At 49.2% G+C, this 20430-nt stretch overlaps 1 protein-coding gene across 1 annotated transcript in view; it reads right to left on the bottom strand.

The window, feature by feature from the left end:
- Positions 1–561: 561 nt before the first annotated feature.
- Positions 562–20430, bottom strand: part of SLC15A5 (solute carrier family 15 member 5) — a 41287-nt gene continuing 21418 nt past the window's right edge. The window contains exons 4-9 of the mRNA XM_029597543.1: positions 17424–17644; positions 15870–16056; positions 6938–7126; positions 5090–5221; positions 2889–2997; positions 562–1417 (exon numbers count right to left, since the gene is read on the bottom strand). Coding sequence (XP_029453403.1) covers positions 1309–1417; positions 2889–2997; positions 5090–5221; positions 6938–7126; positions 15870–16056; positions 17424–17644 — 947 coding nt within the window. The 3' untranslated portion in view covers positions 562–1308. The remainder of the gene's footprint in view (positions 1418–2888; positions 2998–5089; positions 5222–6937; positions 7127–15869; positions 16057–17423; positions 17645–20430) is intronic.

The following is a 20430-nucleotide window of genomic DNA, read 5'->3' on the forward strand; positions in this document are numbered from 1 at the left end:
ATCTTCCATCACCTTGGCTGTGGTGACTTGCAGTCCCTGTAGGGTTGAATAAACCCTTATGGCAGGTCCAAAACACATCCCTCAGATCCAGATGCAGCTCGGTCCACATGGTAAGGTTCCAGCACATGATAAGCTTGGGGGGGCGAGGAATCTGCTTTATAGTCGCCTGCTACACATAAAACCAGTGTTTTTCAGGTCTCCACCTCTCTCCCAGACCTCTCACTCCTGCTCATCTGTCCTCTTTCCCCCAGTTTGGACGCTGGTGGCCAGGGTGACGCAGTGGAGCTGGCAGGAGGAGGAGGAGAACTGGGGGGATGCTGTTACGACTTTGTGCAGCTGAGGAGCCGTTAATGTGGATAAGGTGGGAAGACAGGACAGCAGGTCTGAGGCAGGCGAGGGGGATGTTGAGAGTATACTGGGGGAGGCGGTGTTTTATCAGGGTTTATCTGATAAAGACAGGTTTCTTTTTATTTTATTTTGGGGAGGGGGCGTGATTTATTGGTTAAAACTAAAAAAAAAAACCAGGCAATTATATCTTCTGTGTATTAAACAAGTATTTATTTTATGATTCAAGAAATCACAAAATACCATTTAGAATTGATCCATTTTTTTCAAACACTGTTTAGCTGAGTGTTTGAAAACTCAGGAGCGTACCTTACCTAGAGAGTTTTATCTTTGGATAAAAAGCCCTTCTGTGTACAAAATCTGGTTTAATGCAGGGAAAAGAGCCCGGCAGGTAGCTGCAGACCTTGATTCCCCCTCGTTCGTTTATGTCTATACTAGACAGACGTTCTGGGGGGCTGCGTTGATCTTGGAGAGTGATTACACACATTCACACCCACAGGATCACAGCTGCTCTCCAGCGAGGATAACTTTGCGCGCGTGTGCGTGCCGCGAGGGGCTCTGCGCTCGCCCGTGAATTTTGAAAGCAGATTCAGGCACATAAATCTGCTCTGAAAATCTGGCTATAAAAAGTACCGTCAGACTTTAGCTTATGTGACTCCCCACCGGGATAAGCATGTGGCAGGCCAGACACATCTGCAGGTTGCCACCGATCCGCCCAGGGACTGGCAGCACAACAGAGAGCGCCACCCGATGGGCAGAAAATGTCCAGCTGCCAGTGTGCAACATGAATCCTGGGCAAGGGCTTGCACCTTCACCGACTGCCAATGAGGTGCCCCGTAAAGGTCAGGAAAGGCCACGTCATGGGCAGGCCTGGCCCTTCCCAGTGGAAATCCAGGATGGGGGTGGAGCAGCATCACCTTACGATGCAGGGTGATCTGCATGGGAGTAAAGCTGGCGGAGCGTTTACAGGACGCTCTCATAAAACCTCAGAGCGTTTTCAGGCTGCAGAAGTTTCTCCTGAAGGAGATTTCCTGTAAATCCTGGCTCGGCCTCTGGATCCGGGTTATTGTACCTGAAAGAAAAAAAAGCAGAAAAGTAACTCGGGAGTGTAGGAACTCCAGCAAGCAGCGCCGGGACATTTGCACTGGATGCAGGGGCAATGTGCGGGCCCGCAGCAGATTCTGCCTGGATTTGCAGAAGATTTCCCTGCTTCCGCTATGCATTTTGCCTTTTAACCTTCATTTACCACAAAACAAAAAAAAAAAATACGTGTGACCGAGTCAGATGAACCCGCTGTCGTTTGTCAAACATTCATCCTTTCCTGAAAATAACCCTCCCCTCGGAGGTTTGACTGGACTCTTCTGACATTTCGCATTTATTACGAGGAGCAGATTTAAAAATTTAAGAGGCCAATATTCAGTTGTCCATTTAGTGGACAAGGTAGCCGGATAACTTGTCTGGGATACTCAGTGGGGTAAACGTAACCAGAGCCGGATAACTTTAAACATAACTAAGTTACTCGGCTATGATTAGCTGGGTAACTTCACCGTTATTCAGAAGAATAAGTTACGTTCCCGTTGTAAAAAGAAACAGCACACACATTGCGGGCCTACAGGCCCCAGACTGTCCCCCGCCTCCCTCCCACACGAGGGCCCAACTTCCTGCCTCCAAACCAAAACGGCCCATTTCAATGTTTAAAAATAAATATTGTGGCCAGGAGTCCTCCCCGCCCCTGTACCTTCTCCTGGATCACAATCCCGGCCCGGCGCTTCTGCCGTTGCTTTGCTGCTACGATGACTTTTTACGTGTGGAGCTACCTGCAGCAGGTGTAAAGTTATCTGGCTGGGTGTGTGCAATATTGGGCTCAGTTACTGGATAACTCAACCCCTAAACACCCCTTTCTATCCAGCTAAATTGTAGCCATATAAGTAGTTATCCGGCTATAGTTTAGCCTAAGTGGCTGAATAAGCTAATTGTGCCACTTAGACGGATATCTTTTGAGTTATCCACGTAAATGGCTTTTGAATATGGAACTCTAAATATTTTATAAAACACAAGGGTAGAACTAATACTGTTAAGGCTTCTAAACATGAAAAGAAGAGTCATCCGATTTGCTGTACGATTTGGGATAACATCAAGAAGAGCTGAACGATCTGCGGGAGGAGTCAGAGCCTCCAGCTGAGGAGGAAAAGCTTGCAAAACCCAATGAAACACGCTCTGCAGGCCTCACTGATCATCGATTGCTGGGATTCATTCATTCTTCTCAGGATTTTGGTTGGAAGTTTGCACCAGCAAGGAACCGAGGAGGTCCTGTTTATGTACCCCCGGCATTTGCATGGCACGACACCAGGGTGTTATACAACTAATTACATGCAGGCACCATCAATCCTGGCCCCGAGGAGTTAATCTAGATGGCAGCAGCCGAGCGAGTGTCATTGGCAGGAGCAGCTCATGAGCCCAGGGACTCTCTCTCTCTGAGAATCTGCTGGTGCCGTTGCTACCCTAATCCATCAGATACGCGCGAGGAATGGATCTCCACTTACCTGTGTGAAACTTTCCAGAATCCCAAGGTGTTCACAACCATTAACGATGCCAGGAAGAAAAACAATCTCTCCAAATGTCCCTCTGCTAAGACGCCTGGAACCCAAACACCTGCAAGCACAGACACAAAATGCTTTAACACATTCAAAAGGGCATTCCAGGATAATCCCAGAAGAAAGGCGGCTGGGAGGGCAAGGGAGGGGAGCAGAGAGGCAGGCTAGAGATACGTTTCATGCTTTCACATCTCTAGGTGGCCTCGGCAGCTCCGGTGCCTCCTCATCTTCGGTTGCAATAATTCTTATATTGGTCCTGGAGGGTGCCAGGAGCCCCCGGTTCCCCCCTGGAGCCCTGCGCTGCAGGCTGAAGCAAGACAGAAACACCCCTAGGCCAGAGGCTGCGCACAGAGCAGAGCAAAATGAGCCGATTAGAACAGAGAAAGGAAGAAACCTTAAAGCTCTGTGAGAGGAGAGGGACATGAAAAAAGCAGAGAAGGAGAAGGAGGGGAGAGTGCAGAGTCAGAAGGCAATTCTCAGCAGCCAGCGCGTTGTTGCTCCTTGACAGTGAACGTGAAGCTTGTAGCTAATCTGGAAATTACCAGCAGGCTGTGTGCATAAAAAGCTCTCAGGTATTTTATATAAGCTTAAAAGTCAAGTTAGGGGTAGCCCGAGGCTCAGAGCAGAAAAAAAACATTCCCAGACCCCTTCAGAGCTCTTCCCTGGACCCTCAGCATCCTCTGGACTGGCCAAGGCTAGGAATGCTGCAGAGGCAGCACTCACAGCCCCAACGGGGGCTGTGTGTGTGTGTGTGTGTGACACCTAGTGGTCGGATTTAGGTTCATGACTGCAGAGATTCGGGAAGGATCCCAGGGCTGAGTTAGGAAGGGACATAAAATATGGGAAACGGAGGTGAGAATGATCCCAGCGCCGGCTCCATCTGAACCGAGAATACTGCCAGGCCAACAAAAATCAATCCGTACTAATTACATCTCAGGCTGATACAGAATAACTGCAACCACTGATTAGTGCTCTGCGCAGACATTCCCTTTCTTTGTTTCTTTTCTTTTTGTTTATAAAAAATGAAAAAACAAAACTACTAACTCAGTTAAAAAAATAACAAAAAAACCTGAACAGAACTGTAAAAATGTCAGATCCTAAGCCCAATTCCCCCCTCCAGGCCCCTCTCAGCTTCTTGTTTCTTGAGCATTTCTTCGGGATGCAGGAGTGATCGCTTCTGCCCCGCCAGTGCAGCTGTTCGCCACGTCCCTGGCAGACCACGGCTGCTGCTATTTTGTGTGGCACTGACCTCAGGCTGCTGGCATCACTTGTAATGGCTACATCGGCGAAGCAGGAGCTGCCGGGGAATCTCTTCTGTAACATTTTCATGAGACCCAGGGGAGGGCTATGAAGGGGTCCGGGAATGTTTTGGGGGTTTTTTCTGGCTATGCTGAAGGCTTTATTTTTAATAGAGAATGTAAACAAACCCAAATTTTGTTCTGATATTTTTTTTTTACGTTTCACTTTAAAATGAATTGGAACAAAACAGGAAATTTCGTTAACATTTCCGATTTCGTTTCAAATGAACGAACCATCCCTGGTAGTAATCATGTCTGCAGTACTATTATTATATGCACACAGCACTGAGGAGGTTAGATACATATAGGAGACCATCCCTGCGTGGTCATCTTGGACTTCTGGTTGGTTGGGTAAGACTGAAATGTTATTTTAAATAGAAATGGATGTGTAAGTAAAACTTCATTGCATTTGTGCACGAGTTGGAAGAAGGAATTGTCACTAAATGGGGCAAACTTTGGTGAATAGATGGGTAGTGGGTTACAGAGTCCATGCATGTCTGAAAACAAGACCGTATATGTTCTCATTGTGTTTCGAGCTTCTGAAAGCAGTTCTGAGGGACTTTTTGTCACCCATGTGTCAGGAAGGAGAGCTGGGTCGTGGAACCAGCCTGAGCACAATCTCCTGCTGCGAGGAAGCCTCCCTCCAAACTGAGAACAGTTGGCCATCTTAGATTTAATACTTTTAATTTTCTCAGTAGTTAAAATGTTTGTTTACCACTGCAGAACTCTTAGGGGTCATTAGAGAGACCCATCTCCTGTTATTCAGGCCCACACTTTCCCTATAAAACAAATAATTCTCCAGCATTAGAAGGCATTCACGGCTTGCACACTGTTCTTCCAGTCTTCTCTTACCTCCCGATATTAAATGCGCCGCCTGGACAAGAAGTGCTCCCACAAGACAGCCGGCGCCGTTAAAGAGGGTCAGGAAGTGCATTGCGATGCCTCGGATTCTGCTGGGCCCGGACCTGAAGGTTAGCACTGAGCCTTGGGGAAGAGCACAGCATCATGAGTCAACACCCCCCACCCCAAATAAAACCAAGCCAGGAGAAATAGGACCAGCCACCGGCTCCGAAATAACCCCAAACTGGGTCCATTTCCATACATTCTGGGGATCTGAATCGGCTGAAACTCTTTCTCTCCTATTCTAAAGCCTAAACTGCTTGGTTTTGGGTTCTTGAGTTCAGATTTTTTTTTTTCTTTTAAACAAATGAAAGCTCCTCAATATTCTGGAATTAAAAAGAAACCCGGACGTAGACGGGGGGGGAATGTGCCGAGCGAGTGCTGGCTGGCTGGCCCGGAAGAGACGGATACTGGCGCCCAGGCTCTGCGGCCTGCGCTGCCGTCGCAGCTTCTGTTCCCTGGCTCCGTTATTTCCAGATTGTGACACAGAGATGTTTCAAGAGTTACACAAATTAGGAAAGAGTTGTGCTGCAGCGATCGGCGTTAAGTGCCTGCGACACTTGTTCGGGCGACTGTGTTAGTGCAGTGCCACGTCTGGCAGCAGAGCTCTCATTGCTTTTGTCAGGCAGGAGCCGTGCGCTCCTTGAGAGAGGGGGAGACGCCCGCCTCCGCGTTCAGGCACGACACGTTGGTGAGACCGTGACGGGCATCGCCCGCGGAAGCGCTCAGAACGGTGCCAGGTGTCCATTAAAAGTTCTTCCTGAGAGCTGCGAGAAATCTCCCGGCAACCCGTCGGCAATCATTAGCCGGGCGCGACAGAGCCGTGGGATCACTGCGGATTGATCAGCGCTTCTTCTGCTCGGCTCAAGACGGCGATGGTTTGGGAGAATCCAGAGTGCTTAGGGCTGAGGTCCGTGCGTGCAAAGGTCCGTGCAGACGTCTGCTGGGAAACTCGGCAGGACCGCGTGCACACACCTAGGCCTTTTTATTTTTACTTCAGGAATTGGATTGTGTCGGCTCGGGGAAACGTGCATCGCTGATCTCGGGAGGAGAAACATTTCTGTTTCTCTGCTCTTGCACTGGCATTTTGGAGTTTCCGCTTTTTCTGTTTCTAGTTTGCAGTCCCTCCCGCTGTATTTGGTGAGGGTTTGTTTGCTGCAGGTGACATCCTAAAGGTTCTGTGTAGGGATCGGCAGCAGTCCCGCTTGCTCAGTTTCCTCAGTAGGAGGTGTATTGGGTTCTAGGGCCCGGTGTAATTTTTGCAGTGCTCCCTTTTCCTAGGTAGGGCTATTGCTGTGAGTTAACCCTGTTTTGGTATTGCAGGTTTGCTACATAGGCTCTGGGGTTTTCTTGCAGGGTTTTCAGTGCAGCAGTGCGTGTCACTATAATAAGTGGATTTGCATCTGGAGACCCCCACCAGAGTCTGTGGAAGGTGGGGAGACTTGGAGATCAGGTGTTTCAGGGGGAGACCCCTCGCACAGATCGAGGGAAGTTTGGGAATGAGTTTGCCATGGATGCATGTACGGTGCCAGTTACTCACAGCAGAAGATCTGCAGCCGTGAAAGGTTGCTTTGGAAGACCCGTTTAGAGGGTCCGGTTTGCACCCAGCTTACAATGCCCGAGAGATCACCCACTGGAGGGTTAATGCCTGGCTCTCTGGGCTCTGAGGTCGATCTTTCCCATCCCCCCCGGGGCTGCTGAAACCCTGCAAGGACTTAGCCCCAGGACTGAGTGAGACCTTGGCCTTCTCAGCTGAACCCCAGAAGAGGACAAAAATAAATAAATAAAAGAGCTGCTTACAGGCAGGGGCTACCAGCGCTTCAGCCAGGCCGAGCAAGGCATACTGAGGCGCCAAATGCAAACAGGGCATGGACGAAACCAGAAGAGCCTTGCCGGACAGCGTCTGCTCCACCAGGGAGAAAGATTTCCTGCGGATCTCAAAGCAGCCGGCCAGCAGCACCGAGAGGAGGGCGCAGACGTGACCTGCAACTGGGCAAAGACAGAAGGGGACGTAAGAATAAACCCGATCCGAGCCCGGTCCTGGCAGAGCTTCCCAATGGGCTGATCCAGTGCAGACCACAGAACCCTTAACCTCTGCCACTCTCACTCTCCTCCTGCTCCTTTTGGGTTTCGGGTCCGGCACCAGAAGCACAGTGTGGGGCCAGGTCTGGCTTGGATCAACCCATTAGTAACCCCGTCTGGACACCCTTACCCCCTCCCTCCAGATGAAACATTACAATCGTTTTACCTCCTTTCTCAGTGCTAAATCTATCGTTCGCTACCTCTCAGACAGCAAACATCACAAGAAAATGATTGGGCCAAGCTCTGGCCTTTCCCACAGCACACACTAGAGAAGCATTAGAGCGAGCATTTTGCACTGTAACGCCATCCATTCTCTAAGGGGGATGGGGGGGAGGTTCGTGTGCACGTCAGCCCTAATTTTCTAATTGGACTTGCACGCATAAATGGACTGGGAAAATCAGCGCGGGTACGCGGGATCCGGGCAGCACACGCAGGCTCGGGGGGGAGGGGCGGGCGTACTGCACGTGTGCACAAATTTACGCTCAGGCTTTCGAAAACCACAAGTCTGCAGGTAAACGGCCTCTCCCCTCCCAGCAGCGCCTCCAGGGGGAATCTCTTCTGCGCGCACTGTTACGTGCACAAGCAGAATGACTCCCCGCATTTCCTTTCTCCTCTCTTCCCGCATTCCTGGGTTCCTTTCCGCCTTAATTCTCCGCAGGCAGCGTTTCGTAGTCTTCGTTTGAAAAGTCAGGCCGGTTGCTGACGTCTATTTTCAGGGCTTGGGAATAGAATTAGTTCGGATGATTGTTGTGCGTTTCCTGCTCTTGTGCTGCGCTGAGCGCCACGGACGCAAGGTTCAGTGACTGCGGGCGGCCGGGGCACATTGGGCGCTCTGCGAGCTGGGTCGGCCCTGCAAATAATTCTGAATGGGTGCAGGTTGTGGTTCCTTCCCGAGGACCGAGATAAACGCGATGCCAATCTTAGTGACCTGCCGCCCCTGCAGGGGAGAACGGAAAAGTCCTCGCCCAAACATGGTGGCACTGGATTGTTTACTCTGGAGATAATATCCCACATGAGGGAGGGAAAACTCCTCTTAATGACCTGCCGCCCCTGCAGGGGAGAAGGGAAAAGTCCAGGCCCAAACATGGTGGCACTGGATTGTTTACTCTGGAGATAATATCCCACATGAGGGAGGGAAAACTCCTCTTAGTGACCTGCCACCCCTGCAGGGGAGAAGGGAAAAGTCCAGGCCCAAACATGGTGGCATTGGATTGTTTACTCTGGAGATAATATCCAACATGAGGGAGGGAAAACTCCTCTTAGTGACCTGCCGCCCCTGCAGGGGAGAACGGAAAAGTCCAGGCCCAAACATGGTGGCATTGGATTGTTTACTCTGCAGATAATATCCCACATGAGGGAGGGAAAACTCCTCTTAGTGACCTGTCGCCCCTGCAGGGGAGAACGGAAAAGTCCAGGCCCAAACATGGTGGCATTGGATTGTTTACTCTGGAGATAATATCCCACATGAGGGAGGGAAAACTCCTCTTAGTGACCTGCCGTCCCTGCAGGGGAGAACGGAAAAGTCCAGGCCCAAACATGGTGGCATTGGATTGTTTACTCTGGAGATAATATCCCACATGAGGGAGGGAAAACTCCTCTTAGTGACCTGCCGCCCCTGCAGGGGAGAACGGAAAAGTCCAGGCCCAAACATGGTGGCATTGGATTGTTTACTCTGGAGATAATATCCCACATGAGGGAGGGAAACCTCCTCTTAGTGACCTGCCGCCCCTGCAGGGGAGAACGGAAAAGTCCAGGCCCAAACATGGTGGCATTGGATTGTTTGCTCTGGAGATAATATCCCACATGAGGGAGGGAAAACTCCTCTTAGTGACCTGCCGCCCCTGCAGGGGAGAACGGAAAAGTCCAGGCCCAAACATGGTGGCATTGGATTGTTTACTCTGCAGATAATATCCCACATGAGGGAGGGAAAACTCCTCTTAGTGACCTGCCGCCCCTGCAGGGGAGAATGGAAAAGTCCAGGCCCAAACATGGTGGCATTGGATTGTTTACTCTGGAGATAATATCCCACATGAGGGAGGGAAAACTCCTCTTAGTGACCTGCCGCCCCTGCAGGGGAGAACGGAAAAGTCCACACCTAAACATGGTGGCATTGGATTGTTTACTCTGGAGATAATATCCCACATGAGGGAAGGAAAACTCCTCTTAGTGACCTGCCGCCCCTGCAGGGGAGAACGGAAAAGTCCAGGCCCAAACATGGTGGCACTGGATTGTTTACTCTGGAGATAATATCCCACATGAGGGAGGGAAAACTCCTCTTAGTGACCTGCCGCCCCTGCAGGGGAGAACGGAAAAGTCCAAGCCCAAACATGGTGGCATTGGATTGTTTGCTCTGGAGATAATATCCCACATGAGGGAGGGAAAACTCCTCTTAGTGACCTGCCGCCCCTGCAGGGGAGAACGGAAAAGTCCAGGCCCAAACATGGTGGCATTGGATTGTTTACTCTGGAGATAATATCCCACATGAGGGAGGGAAAACTCCTCTTAGTGACCTGCCGCCCCTGCAGGGGAGAACGGAAAAGTCCACACCTAAACATGGTGGCATTGGATTGTTTACTCTGGAGATAATATCCCACATGAGGGAGGGAAAACTCCTCTTAGTGACCTGCCGCCCCTGCAGGGGAGAACGGAAAAGTCCAGGCCCAAACATGGTGGCACTGGATTGTTTACTCTGGAGATAATATCCCACATGAGGGAGGGAAAACTCCTCTTAGTGACCTGCCGCCCCTGCAGGGGAGAACGGAAAATTCCAGGCCCAAACATGGTGGCATTGGATTGTTTACTCTGGAGATAATATCCCACATGAGGGAGGGAAAACTCCTCTTAGTGACCTGCCGCCCCTGCAGGGGAGAACGGAAAAGTCCAGGCCCAAACATGGTGGCACTGGATTGTTTACTCTGGAGATAATATCCCACATGAGGGAGGGAAAACTCCTCTTAGTGACCTGCCGCCCCTGCAGGGGAGAACGGAAAAGTCCAGGCCCAAACATGGTGGCATTGGATTGTTTACTCTGGAGATAATATCCCACATGAGGGAGGGAAAACTCCTCTTAGTGACCTGCCGCCCCTGCAGGGGAGAACGGAAAAGTCCAGGCCCAAACATGGTGGCACTGGATTGTTTACTCTGGAGATAATATCCCACATGAGGGAGGGAAAACTCCTCTTAGTGACCTGCCGCCCCTGCAGGGGAGAACGGAAAAGTCCAGGCCCAAACATGGTGGCATTGGATTGTTTACTCTGGAGATAATATCCCACATGAGGGAGGGAAAACTCCTCTTAGTGACCTGCCGCCCCTGCAGGGGAGAACGGAAAAGTCCTCGCCCAAACATGGTGGCATTGGATTCTTTACTCTGGAGATAATATCCCACATGAGGGAGGGAAAACTCCTCTTAGTGACCTTCCGCCCCTGCAGGGGAGAACGGAAAAGTCCAGGCCCAAACATGGTGGCACTGGATTGTTTATTCTGGAGATAATATCCCACATGAGGGAGGGAAACCTCCTCTTAGTGACCTGCCGCCCCTGCAGGGGAGAATGGAAAAGTCCAGGCCCAAACATGGTGGCACTGGATTGTTTACTCTGGAGATAATATCCCACATGAGGGAGGGAAAACTCCTCTTAGTGACCTGCCGCCCCTGCAGGGGAGAACGGAAAAGTCCAGGCCCAAACATGGTGGCACTGGATTGTTTACTCTGGAGATAATATCCCACATGAGGGAGGGAAAACTCCTCTTAGTGACCTGCCGCCCCTGCAGGGGAGAACGGAAACGTCAACGCCCAAACATGGTGGCATTGGATTGTTTACTCTGGAGATAATATCCCACATGAGGGAGGGAAAACTCCTCTTAGTGACCTGCCGCCCCTGCAGGGGAGAACGGAAAAGTCCAGGCCCAAACATGGTGGCATTGGATTGTTTACTCTGGAGATAATATCCCACATGAGGGAAGGAAAACTCCTCTTAGTGACCTGCCGCCCCTGCAGGGGAGAACGGAAAAGTCCTCGCCCAAACATGGTGGCATTGGATTGTTTACTCTGGAGATAATATCCCACATGAGGGAGGGAAAACTCCTCTTAGTGACCTGCCACCCCTGCAGGGGAGAACGGAAAAGTCCAGGCCCAAACATGGTGGCATTGGATTGTTTACTCTGGAGATAATATCCCACATGAGGGAGGGAAAACTCCTCTTAGTGACCTGCCACCCCTGCAGGGGAGAACGGAAAAGTCCAGGCCCAAACATGGTGGCATTGGATTGTTTACTCTGGAGATAATATCCCACATGAGGGAGGGAAAACTCCTCTTAGTGACCTGCCGCCCCTGCAGGGGAGAACGGAAAAGTCCAGGCCCAAACATGGTGGCATTGGATTGTTTACTCTGGAGATAATATCCCACATGAGGGAGGGAAAACTCCTCTTAGTGACCTGCCGCCCCTGCAGGGGAGAACGGAAAAGTCCAGGCCCAAACATGGTGGCATTGGATTGTTTACTCTGGAGATAATATCCCACATGAGGGAGGGAAAACTCCTCTTAGTGACCTGCCGCCCCTGCAGGGGAGAACGGAAAAGTCCAGGCCCAAACATGGTGGCATTGGATTGTTTACTCTGGAGATAATATCCCACATGAGGGAGGGAAAACTCCTCTTAGTGACCTGCCGTCCCTGCAGGGGAGAACGGAAAAGTCCAGGCCCAAACATGGTGGCATTGGATTGTTTACTCTGGAGATAATATCCCACATGAGGGAGGGAAAACTCCTCTTAGTGACCTGCCACCCCTGCAGGGGAGAACGGAAAAGTCCAGGCCCAAACATGGTGGCATTGGATTGTTTACTCTGGAGATAATATCCCACATGAGGGAGGGAAAACTCCTCTTAGTGACCTGCCGCCCCTGCAGGGGAGAAGGGAAAAGTCCAGGCCCAAACATGGTGGCATTGGATTGTTTACTCTGGAGATAATATCCCACATGAGGGAGGGAAAACTCCTCTTAATGACCTGCCACCCCTGCAGGGGAGAAGGGAAAAGTCCAGGCCCAAACATGGTGGCATTGGATTGTTTACTCTGGAGATAATATCCCACATGAGGGAGGGAAAACTCCTCTTAGTGACCTGCCGCCCCTGCAGGGGAGAAGGGAAAAGTCCAGGCCCAAACATGGTGGCATTGGATTGTTTACTCTGGAGATAATATCCCACATGAGGGAGGGAAAACTCCTCTTAGTGACCTGCCGCCCCTGCAGGGGAGAACGGAAAAGTCCAGGCCCAAACATGGTGGCACTGGATTGTTTACTCTGGAGATAATATCCCACATGAGGGAGGGAAACCTCCTCTTAGTAGGAACTCACAGGGCTCTGTAATAATCTAAATAGCCACAGTACTCTGACGCCATTGCTCAATCGTCCAGCATCCTAGGGTCTTGGCTGTGTGAGTTCCTTTGTTTCCACTACAACCACTAACTAATTCCAGAACTTGCAGCCTGCCGCACAGACCCCGCTGCTAGTTTGATTCTGTCAACATGGCTCCATTACTAGTAAGCCCATGTAAGAGCCCCTGTTCCTGCTGGAACTCCAGGTATTATAGAAACTGAAGCCTGTCAGTCAGACTCAAAGGCTAGGCCTTTCTGCCTTCACAGCCGTTCGGACACTCGCTTACCTGCGCTACCTCTAGAACATTTCATATTCCTTGGGGAAGTGCACATTTATCAGGGACCGTGTCTGTGATTTGCAGGTATCACTGGTGCCCAGGGAGAGTCCCTGGGGAAGTGCACATTTATCAGGGACCGTGTCTGTGATTTGCAGGGATCACTGGTGCCCAGGGAGAGTCCCTGGGGAAGTGCACATTTATCAGGGACCGTGTCTGTGATTCGCAGGTATCACTGGTGCCCAGGGAGAGTCCTTGGGGAAGTGCACATTTATCAGGGACCGTGTCTGTGATTTGCAGGTATCACTGGTGCCCGGGGAGAGTCCCTGGGGAAGTGCACATTTATCAGGGACCGTGTCTTTGATTTGCAGGTATCACTGGTGCCCAGGGAGAGTCCCTGGGGAAGTGTACATTTATCAGGGACCGTGCCTGTGATTCACAGGTATCACTGGTGCCCAGGGAGAGTCCTTGGGGAAGTGCACATTTATCAGGGACCGTGTCTGTGATTTGCAGGTATCACTGGTGCCCGGGGAGAGTCCCTGGGGAAGTGCACATTTATCAGGGACCGTGTCTTTGATTTGCAGGTATCACTGGTGCCCAGGGAGAGTCCCTGGGGAAGTGTACATTTATCAGGGACCGTGCCTGTGATTCACAGGTATCACTGGTGCCCAGGGAGAGTCCTTGGGGAAGTGCACATTTATCAGGGACCGTGTCTGTGATTTGCAGGTATCACTGGTGCCCAGGGAGAGTCCCTGGGGAAGTGCAGATTTATCAGGACCGTGTCTGTGATTTGCAGGGATCACTGGTGCCCAGGGAGAGTCCCTGGGGAAGTGCAGATTTATCAGGGACCGTGTCTGTGATTCGCAGGTATCACTGGTGCCCGGGGAGAGTCCCTGGGGAAGTGCACATTTATCAGGGACCGTGTCTGTGATTTGCAGGTATCACTGGTGCCCGGGGAGAGTCCCTGGGGAAGTGCACATTTATCAGGGACCGTGTCTGTGATTTGCAGGTATCACTGGTGCCCAGGGAGAGTCCTTGGGGAAGTGCACATTTATCAGGGACCGTGTCTGTGATTTGCAGGTATCACTGGTGCCCGGGGAGAGTCCCTGGGGAAGTGCACATTTATCAGGGACCGTGTCTGTGATTTGCAGGTATCACTGGTGCCCGGGGAGAGTCCCTGGGGAAGTGCACATTTATCAGGGACCGTGTCTGTGATTTGCAGGTATCACTGGTGCCCGGGGAGAGTCCCTGGGGAAGTGCACATTTATCAGGGACCGTGTCTGTGATTTGCAGGTATCACTGGTGCCCAGGGAGAGTCCCTGGGGAAGTGCACATTTATCAGGGACCGTGTCTGTGATTTGCCTCTGGAACTTCATTTTCGGGATTGATGTGCAATATTCACGAGTACAGCTTTGGGATTTCTTCTCTGCAAGTAACCAGTGACTGGATTTATTTTTGAACCACAGGTGGCTTGTGCTATGCTTTCTTTTTCTGTAAGAAGCAGATGACCTCCATAGGAAGAATGAGTGTCTTCACAGTCTTTACTTCCCCCCCTGTTGGGAAAAGATCCCCGGAGCATGGGTCAGACAGTGACCCCAGCACTCCTGGGGCTACAGCATTTCAGTAGTCACCAACTTTCACCCGCTTTAGCCAAATAAGAAAACACACGGAACCCAAAATGCAATCAGAAATTGGTCGCGTCAGGGCTAATTTATAAACCGACGCGGGTCTGGAAGCTCATTTTTCAGGAGAAAACCAGCGTGGGGTTTTTCCGTAGTGCAGAAGTGAGGGATGTGCAAGTGCACATCACAGCTGCTTCCAAGCAGGTGCAGATCTACCCATGGAAAAGCAGCAGGGGCTCCCTCGCCTCTCTCTGCCCCTGTGCTCGGGGATGAAGCTTTGAACAGGAGCCTCACTCAGCGCCTGTGTATCCCTGGAAGGGTCCACGGTGGCCATCTGGCCAGTCCTGATGAAAAATCTGTAACTTCTCTAAAAAATGGGATGAAAAAAATCCCTTTAATTTAAGATAAAATGACCTTTAAGTCTACTTTATCGAAAATGCAAAACTTGATTTTATTTTTCAGAGCTAATAAAATTACTGTTGGCAATTTCTTTTTAAGTTTTTTCTGCTTTTTCAGTCCAATAAAGCCATAAATTCAGGATTTCAGTCTTTGCTGCTTCTGGAAATTCCTCCCGTTTATAGCTTTGAGTGCAGAGGATGCCCTGAAACAGAGCAGGTACACTCGTTCCTGTCTGCAGTTGCTCCATCAAGCCTCAGCCCAAGGGAAGGCTACCATGATGATAATAATCAGCCTGATACAGCTCCTCAGGGGCTGGGACAAGAAACATAAGCAGGGCCTTTCACTTTCAATTCTGCAAAATTTCTGATGTGCGCAGGTAGCCAAATATTTGGAAATTCTATGTCCTGCTGGAAAGCAGATACTAGGGCAGACTCTGGGAATATAATTCAACCCTGTGTGCGTTTTCTCTGCAGGATTACAAGGCCTGACTGTCATGGGCCTAATCACCAGGATGCTTTACAAGTGAATTTTCAAAGAAGTTATGCATGTGAATGTCACAAACTATCCTACCAATTTTCAAAAGCCATTTATGCACCTAAAGTGCACTTACACATGCATTACCGAAGGACATTTCAATGGCATATATTGTAATAATTTTCTAAAGCCCACCTTACACAGGCAATGTGCATTAACACGTGTGAAACCCAGTTTTAAGTATGTAAATGCTTTTGCAAATCAGGCCTATAGTAAACATCGCCAGAATCTTGGACTTGACTCTGTTATAATCCTTTCTGTATTTTGTTGTTATACTTATTATTTGTCCTCTTTTATTTTCAACACTTGCACAAATTATAGCATCAAAGCATTCTGGATCCGAAGCTGAAACAGCGGCCATGATGCACCCTGGTATCACACAGCCGGGGCTTCATGGCAGTAACAAATGCAGGCTCAGTACATCCTCGGATGCAGAATTTTCTGACATGAAAACTCACGTATGGAGGCTGCCGGTGACAGCCCCCCTCTTCCATTGGACTCCAGGCGTGTGTTGATGCATTCCAGGAGCGGTGCAAGAAGCAGTAAGGGCAGGAGGCCTATCGCATTCATTGCTGCTATCGGCAAAAGAAAGCCCTCCAGATTCAGGTTGGAATTCATGGTCTGGATATAATACCCTGAAGGAACCTGCATTTTAAAACAGAAGGTATCCAAAAATCCCTGACTTTTCCAGATATGACCTTTCTCATGTTAAACGTGGCTGCTGTAATAATAGTTATAGATTCGGCTGGTTTGTGCATGTCAACTAGATTGTAAGCTCAATAGAGTAGGGACTGTCTCTAATGTATACCTCTCCAGGGCTGTGTATGCCTAGCAGAGCTATAAAAATGGTAAATAGTGAATGTTACAGTTGTGCAGCCTCCCTCCACCAGGGATCCTCAGCGAGCACCATGCCCAGCTGTGCATGTTATCTCCTTACTGATCATATGATGCCTCAGTCCCAGCCCTACTTATCCAGCTTGTCTAATCCTTCAGTGCCTCCTCATGGACTCATCTGGGCTCTGACCTGGCTAGCTTTGTCTTGCTATACCTTGCCTTGTGGCCTACCCAGGCCTTACTGCCTTACTGCCTATCCAGGCGTTCTGCTTTACCTAGTGGCCTACTCTGGCCTCCTCTTTTGCCTTGTGGCCTATCTGGGCCTTCTGCCTAGCTCTATAGCCTACCTTGGTTTCCTGCCTTGCTCTGAGGGCTATCTTGGCCTCCTGCTGTGCTCTGTAGCCTACCTTGGCTCCCTGTCTTGCTCTATAGCCTTCCAGGCTTCCTTGCCTTGTCCTATGGCCTTCTAGGCTCTCCTGCCTTGCTCAGTAGCCTTCTGGGCCTACCTATCTTGCCTTGTGGCCTCCGGGCCTACTAGGATTAACTTGCCCAGTCTAATTCTCTATTGGGGTATTTTGTTTCCTGTTGCCTGTCTAGTCCTGTCATTTTCCAGCCCTTCTCCAGTCCTTTCCTTGTCCAGTCCTGTTCTTGTTCAGAGCTATCCTTGTCCAGTCCTTGCCCCATCCAGTCTAGTTCAGTGCCTTGTCTATTTTCCAGGCCTTGCCTTTCTCCTTAGTTTGTGCCCAGCCAGTACCTGTACCCAGCTCCCAGCCATGATGTTCTCCAGGAGGGAAGTCCTACAAGCCCCCAGAACCTGCAACGGAGGGGGACTGGTTAGGCAGAAGACCTGCCCTAGTCTTGCCTTGAAGCCCTGTGCCGCTTCTGCGGGGGGTGCTCCCTGAGTCCAGCCTGCCAGACCGTGAGAGGGAACAATAGGAGGTTAGGGAAAAAGGACGTACAACTTGCACTTTTAGCGTCAGCTAGGAGTAGGACCCTACTCAAAAAGAACCTTTTCTCAATCTGTACCTAAGGAGTACATCTTTACTAAGTCCTAGCGGTCCCTTCATCAGATTTGCGCTTCCTCTGCCTTCTCTTATTCTGAGCGCGCTTTACGGTCCTGCCACCGCCGTAGACAGGAATGTATTTGTACCTTTTAGACTCGGAAGCCCGTCTCTTACCTGCGCGATGCAGATTCTGCAGAGAAGCTGAAGGGTGAAGAATGGAAGAAGCCCGAGGAGAGACCTGGCGCTCTCTACGTGAGCCTCGCTGTACAAGCCACCATTGTGCTCCTTGGCACGGTCTAGCCAGCTGGTTACTCGCCCGCTAAGGTGGCGATACCTGACAGAGCACATCCTCAGCGCGTTGGAAAACACTCCAAAGGTTGTTAGCAGGGACCCTCCTGCAAAGTCAGCACAAGCGCCCGGTCAGCCTTCAGGCATGCGGCATGTAGAAGGTGGGCGTAACAGCAGAGCTGCGCAGACACCAAGAGGAGCACAGAAATGCAACCATAACTGCAAACCTGGAGTGCATTATTTCACTTGCAATGCACTTATGTATAAATCTTTTATTCTGGCAAAAATAGATTTGTGGAATAATTTTGTTAATTAATAGAGCACATGGACACGACATAGAATAGTTTCTGTATTAAAAAAATGTAACTAATAATGCATTCCAACCCAGGCCTGGCCTCACGCACACATGTCCGGGGAGACATGCAATTTATACTGTATCTTACCAGAAATAGTCACATGGTAAAGGGGCAGATTTCAGCTGCTGTAACATTTGGGGGTGCATTGTAATTTTCAAAAGTGAGAGTCTGCCTCTTCTTTTGCTTAGAAAATTCTCTCTGGAAAACCGCCAGAGCACACTACACTGTGTGCAGATAGATTTACACACGGGAGGATAACGTTAAAAAAAAACGTGCCTGTATATGTCCATAAGCAGATATACCTACGTGTTTTATAATCCGTGGGCATGATATACACCGATTTAAAAAACCGCGAGCCTCTACTGCGCAACATACCTGCGTTTGAATGCTTATACACGAACACAAAAAAAATTTAAAATTAAAAAAAAAATATACAAAAAAAGTAAATTCAAGTGGCTCAAGACAGAGAGTGTTAATAAACCCCGTGATTAAACAAATTAAGCAGGCATTACTGTTACACTTTGTCAATAAGTGAACAAATTGTTAAAAACATTTTTTAACGTTTGTGCCTTATGCTTATTTATGAGGGTTTAACATCTATATTAATTATAAAAGTGGCCTTTATGCTTTGCATTTGGTTTTTGCACTACTATAAATGCAATACTATAAATGCACTACTATAAATACTATAAATACTACTATAAATACTATAAATGCACTACTATAAATGCAATGCAATGCATTGAAACCACGTACATCGATGCATTCAATGTGCACACTTTTCTACCTATTTTCAAAATAGACGCATGCATTTTATGTATGAAAGTACAGTAGGAATAACTCGTGTAAGTCCCTATTTACGTACATAAGTTGGCCAATTTTAAAACATGAGCACGTAAATGAAAATAACCAGTTTACCAGTTAGTCAACCAATTCACCCATTGCTTCTCCAGATCATTGAGATCTTCCTGGCCTTTCAGCCTGAATCCCCCCTCCCCATTCACCCAGACCTCCGCCCAGCCAGTGCTACACAATAAACACGTTTTATCACTTTCATCAGATAATGAGTAGGTGTGAAATTACGGACCTAAGCTGACAAATGTTTTTTTAAAATAGCAACTTACATACAAAACTGTTTATCCTGCCCCCGAACACCTTTAGACCACTCCCTTAATACGCGCGTATATGAGTGCGCAAAAGTGAAAATACGCGTGGGTTTTTGGCTTTTATAAAATACAGAATATGCGAGTAGTGGCTACTTATGCACGTACTTCTAATGTTTGAACTTTCACCCCATACTTTTTAAAATCAAAGGCGTGAATTTTCACGTAAAAGTAACCTCAAAAGTCCAGCTCTGCACATAAAACCTTTTGAAAATTCAGCCCTATGGAAAGAATTTTCAAAGGATTTCCACATGGAAAGATGGCAATTTTCAAAGGTTCATTTACACATGTAAAACCCTTTGAAAATTACCTCCAGAAAGGTTGCACATAAGTCCAGTCCTCGCCTAGACTCCATCCCTCTCTGATATGTGGGGGACGTGCGCTCATACAAGGTGCATGTGCATATTTGTTCCTGTATATCGGGTAGGCAGTTTTAAAGCGCTGCCTTTTTTAATGACCCTCCCTCTGTGCATTTCTAAGAATTGCCAGAAAAATGTGGATAATGTCCAAACACCATCAGAAGTTAAAGTAAACAAATAAAATCTTATGAGCTCCATGTTCAAAGGTTTTCTCTGGGAAGCTTTTCGAGTTTACCTGAACAAAACCCGAGATCTGAAATTCCCACCCCACTGAGCAGGTAGGTCATTACCAGGGTAAGAAAGGCAGTGTGGGGGCATTCCAGGGGCTTCATTTTAGTGCCGATATTCGGCCTCTCCCCGGCTGGAGAAATTCCGGATAACTTTAGCCAGGGAAAAATGCTACGGAGGCTGATTACTGACCTGGGAACCTTGATCTGTATAATCTGGATTGTAGCCAGGTGCGTGCAAAGGACGCTCTCTGTGGACTGAGGTTTTAAAGTCAAAATCTTTCCCAGTTTCACTTGGAGAACAAGTGAAACAACTTAGCGACCGGGGAAAGTGGACATTAGGGGGATAATTTTGGAAATGCAGACTTTGCACGAGTTCTTTCCCTCTGAAAAAGATCCCAGGAAAACGACCCGGGCACAATTAAAGCTGCTAGGTTGTGCGGGGCAGGTTTTCAGAGAAAACTCGTGCACGAAAATGCAAACGTCTCCCCAAATCCAGCCCCGTGAATGCCTCTTCAGAAACCGCGGGTAAACCTGTGCACACAGAAGCCCTGAGCACGGACGTTTATGTGCACAAAGAGCGGGTAATTTTGTGAAAGAAATAGCTTTGAACCTCATCTACTGCCCGAATGGGCGTTTTTGTATCTGTTGTATCTTCTGGTTGTTTCCTGGCATGAGGAGACCATCCATGTGGCAGCAGCTGGCAGGGACTTTAGAAGCAGAGTGAGAATTGGTCACCATTATGGGAGACGGAGAGAGGGAAAGGAAACACAGAGCGCTGCAGAAAT

The sequence above is a fragment of the Rhinatrema bivittatum genome, chromosome 4 (assembly GCF_901001135.1).
Source record: "Rhinatrema bivittatum chromosome 4, aRhiBiv1.1, whole genome shotgun sequence".
Classification (NCBI taxonomy): domain Eukaryota; kingdom Metazoa; phylum Chordata; class Amphibia; order Gymnophiona; family Rhinatrematidae; genus Rhinatrema; species Rhinatrema bivittatum.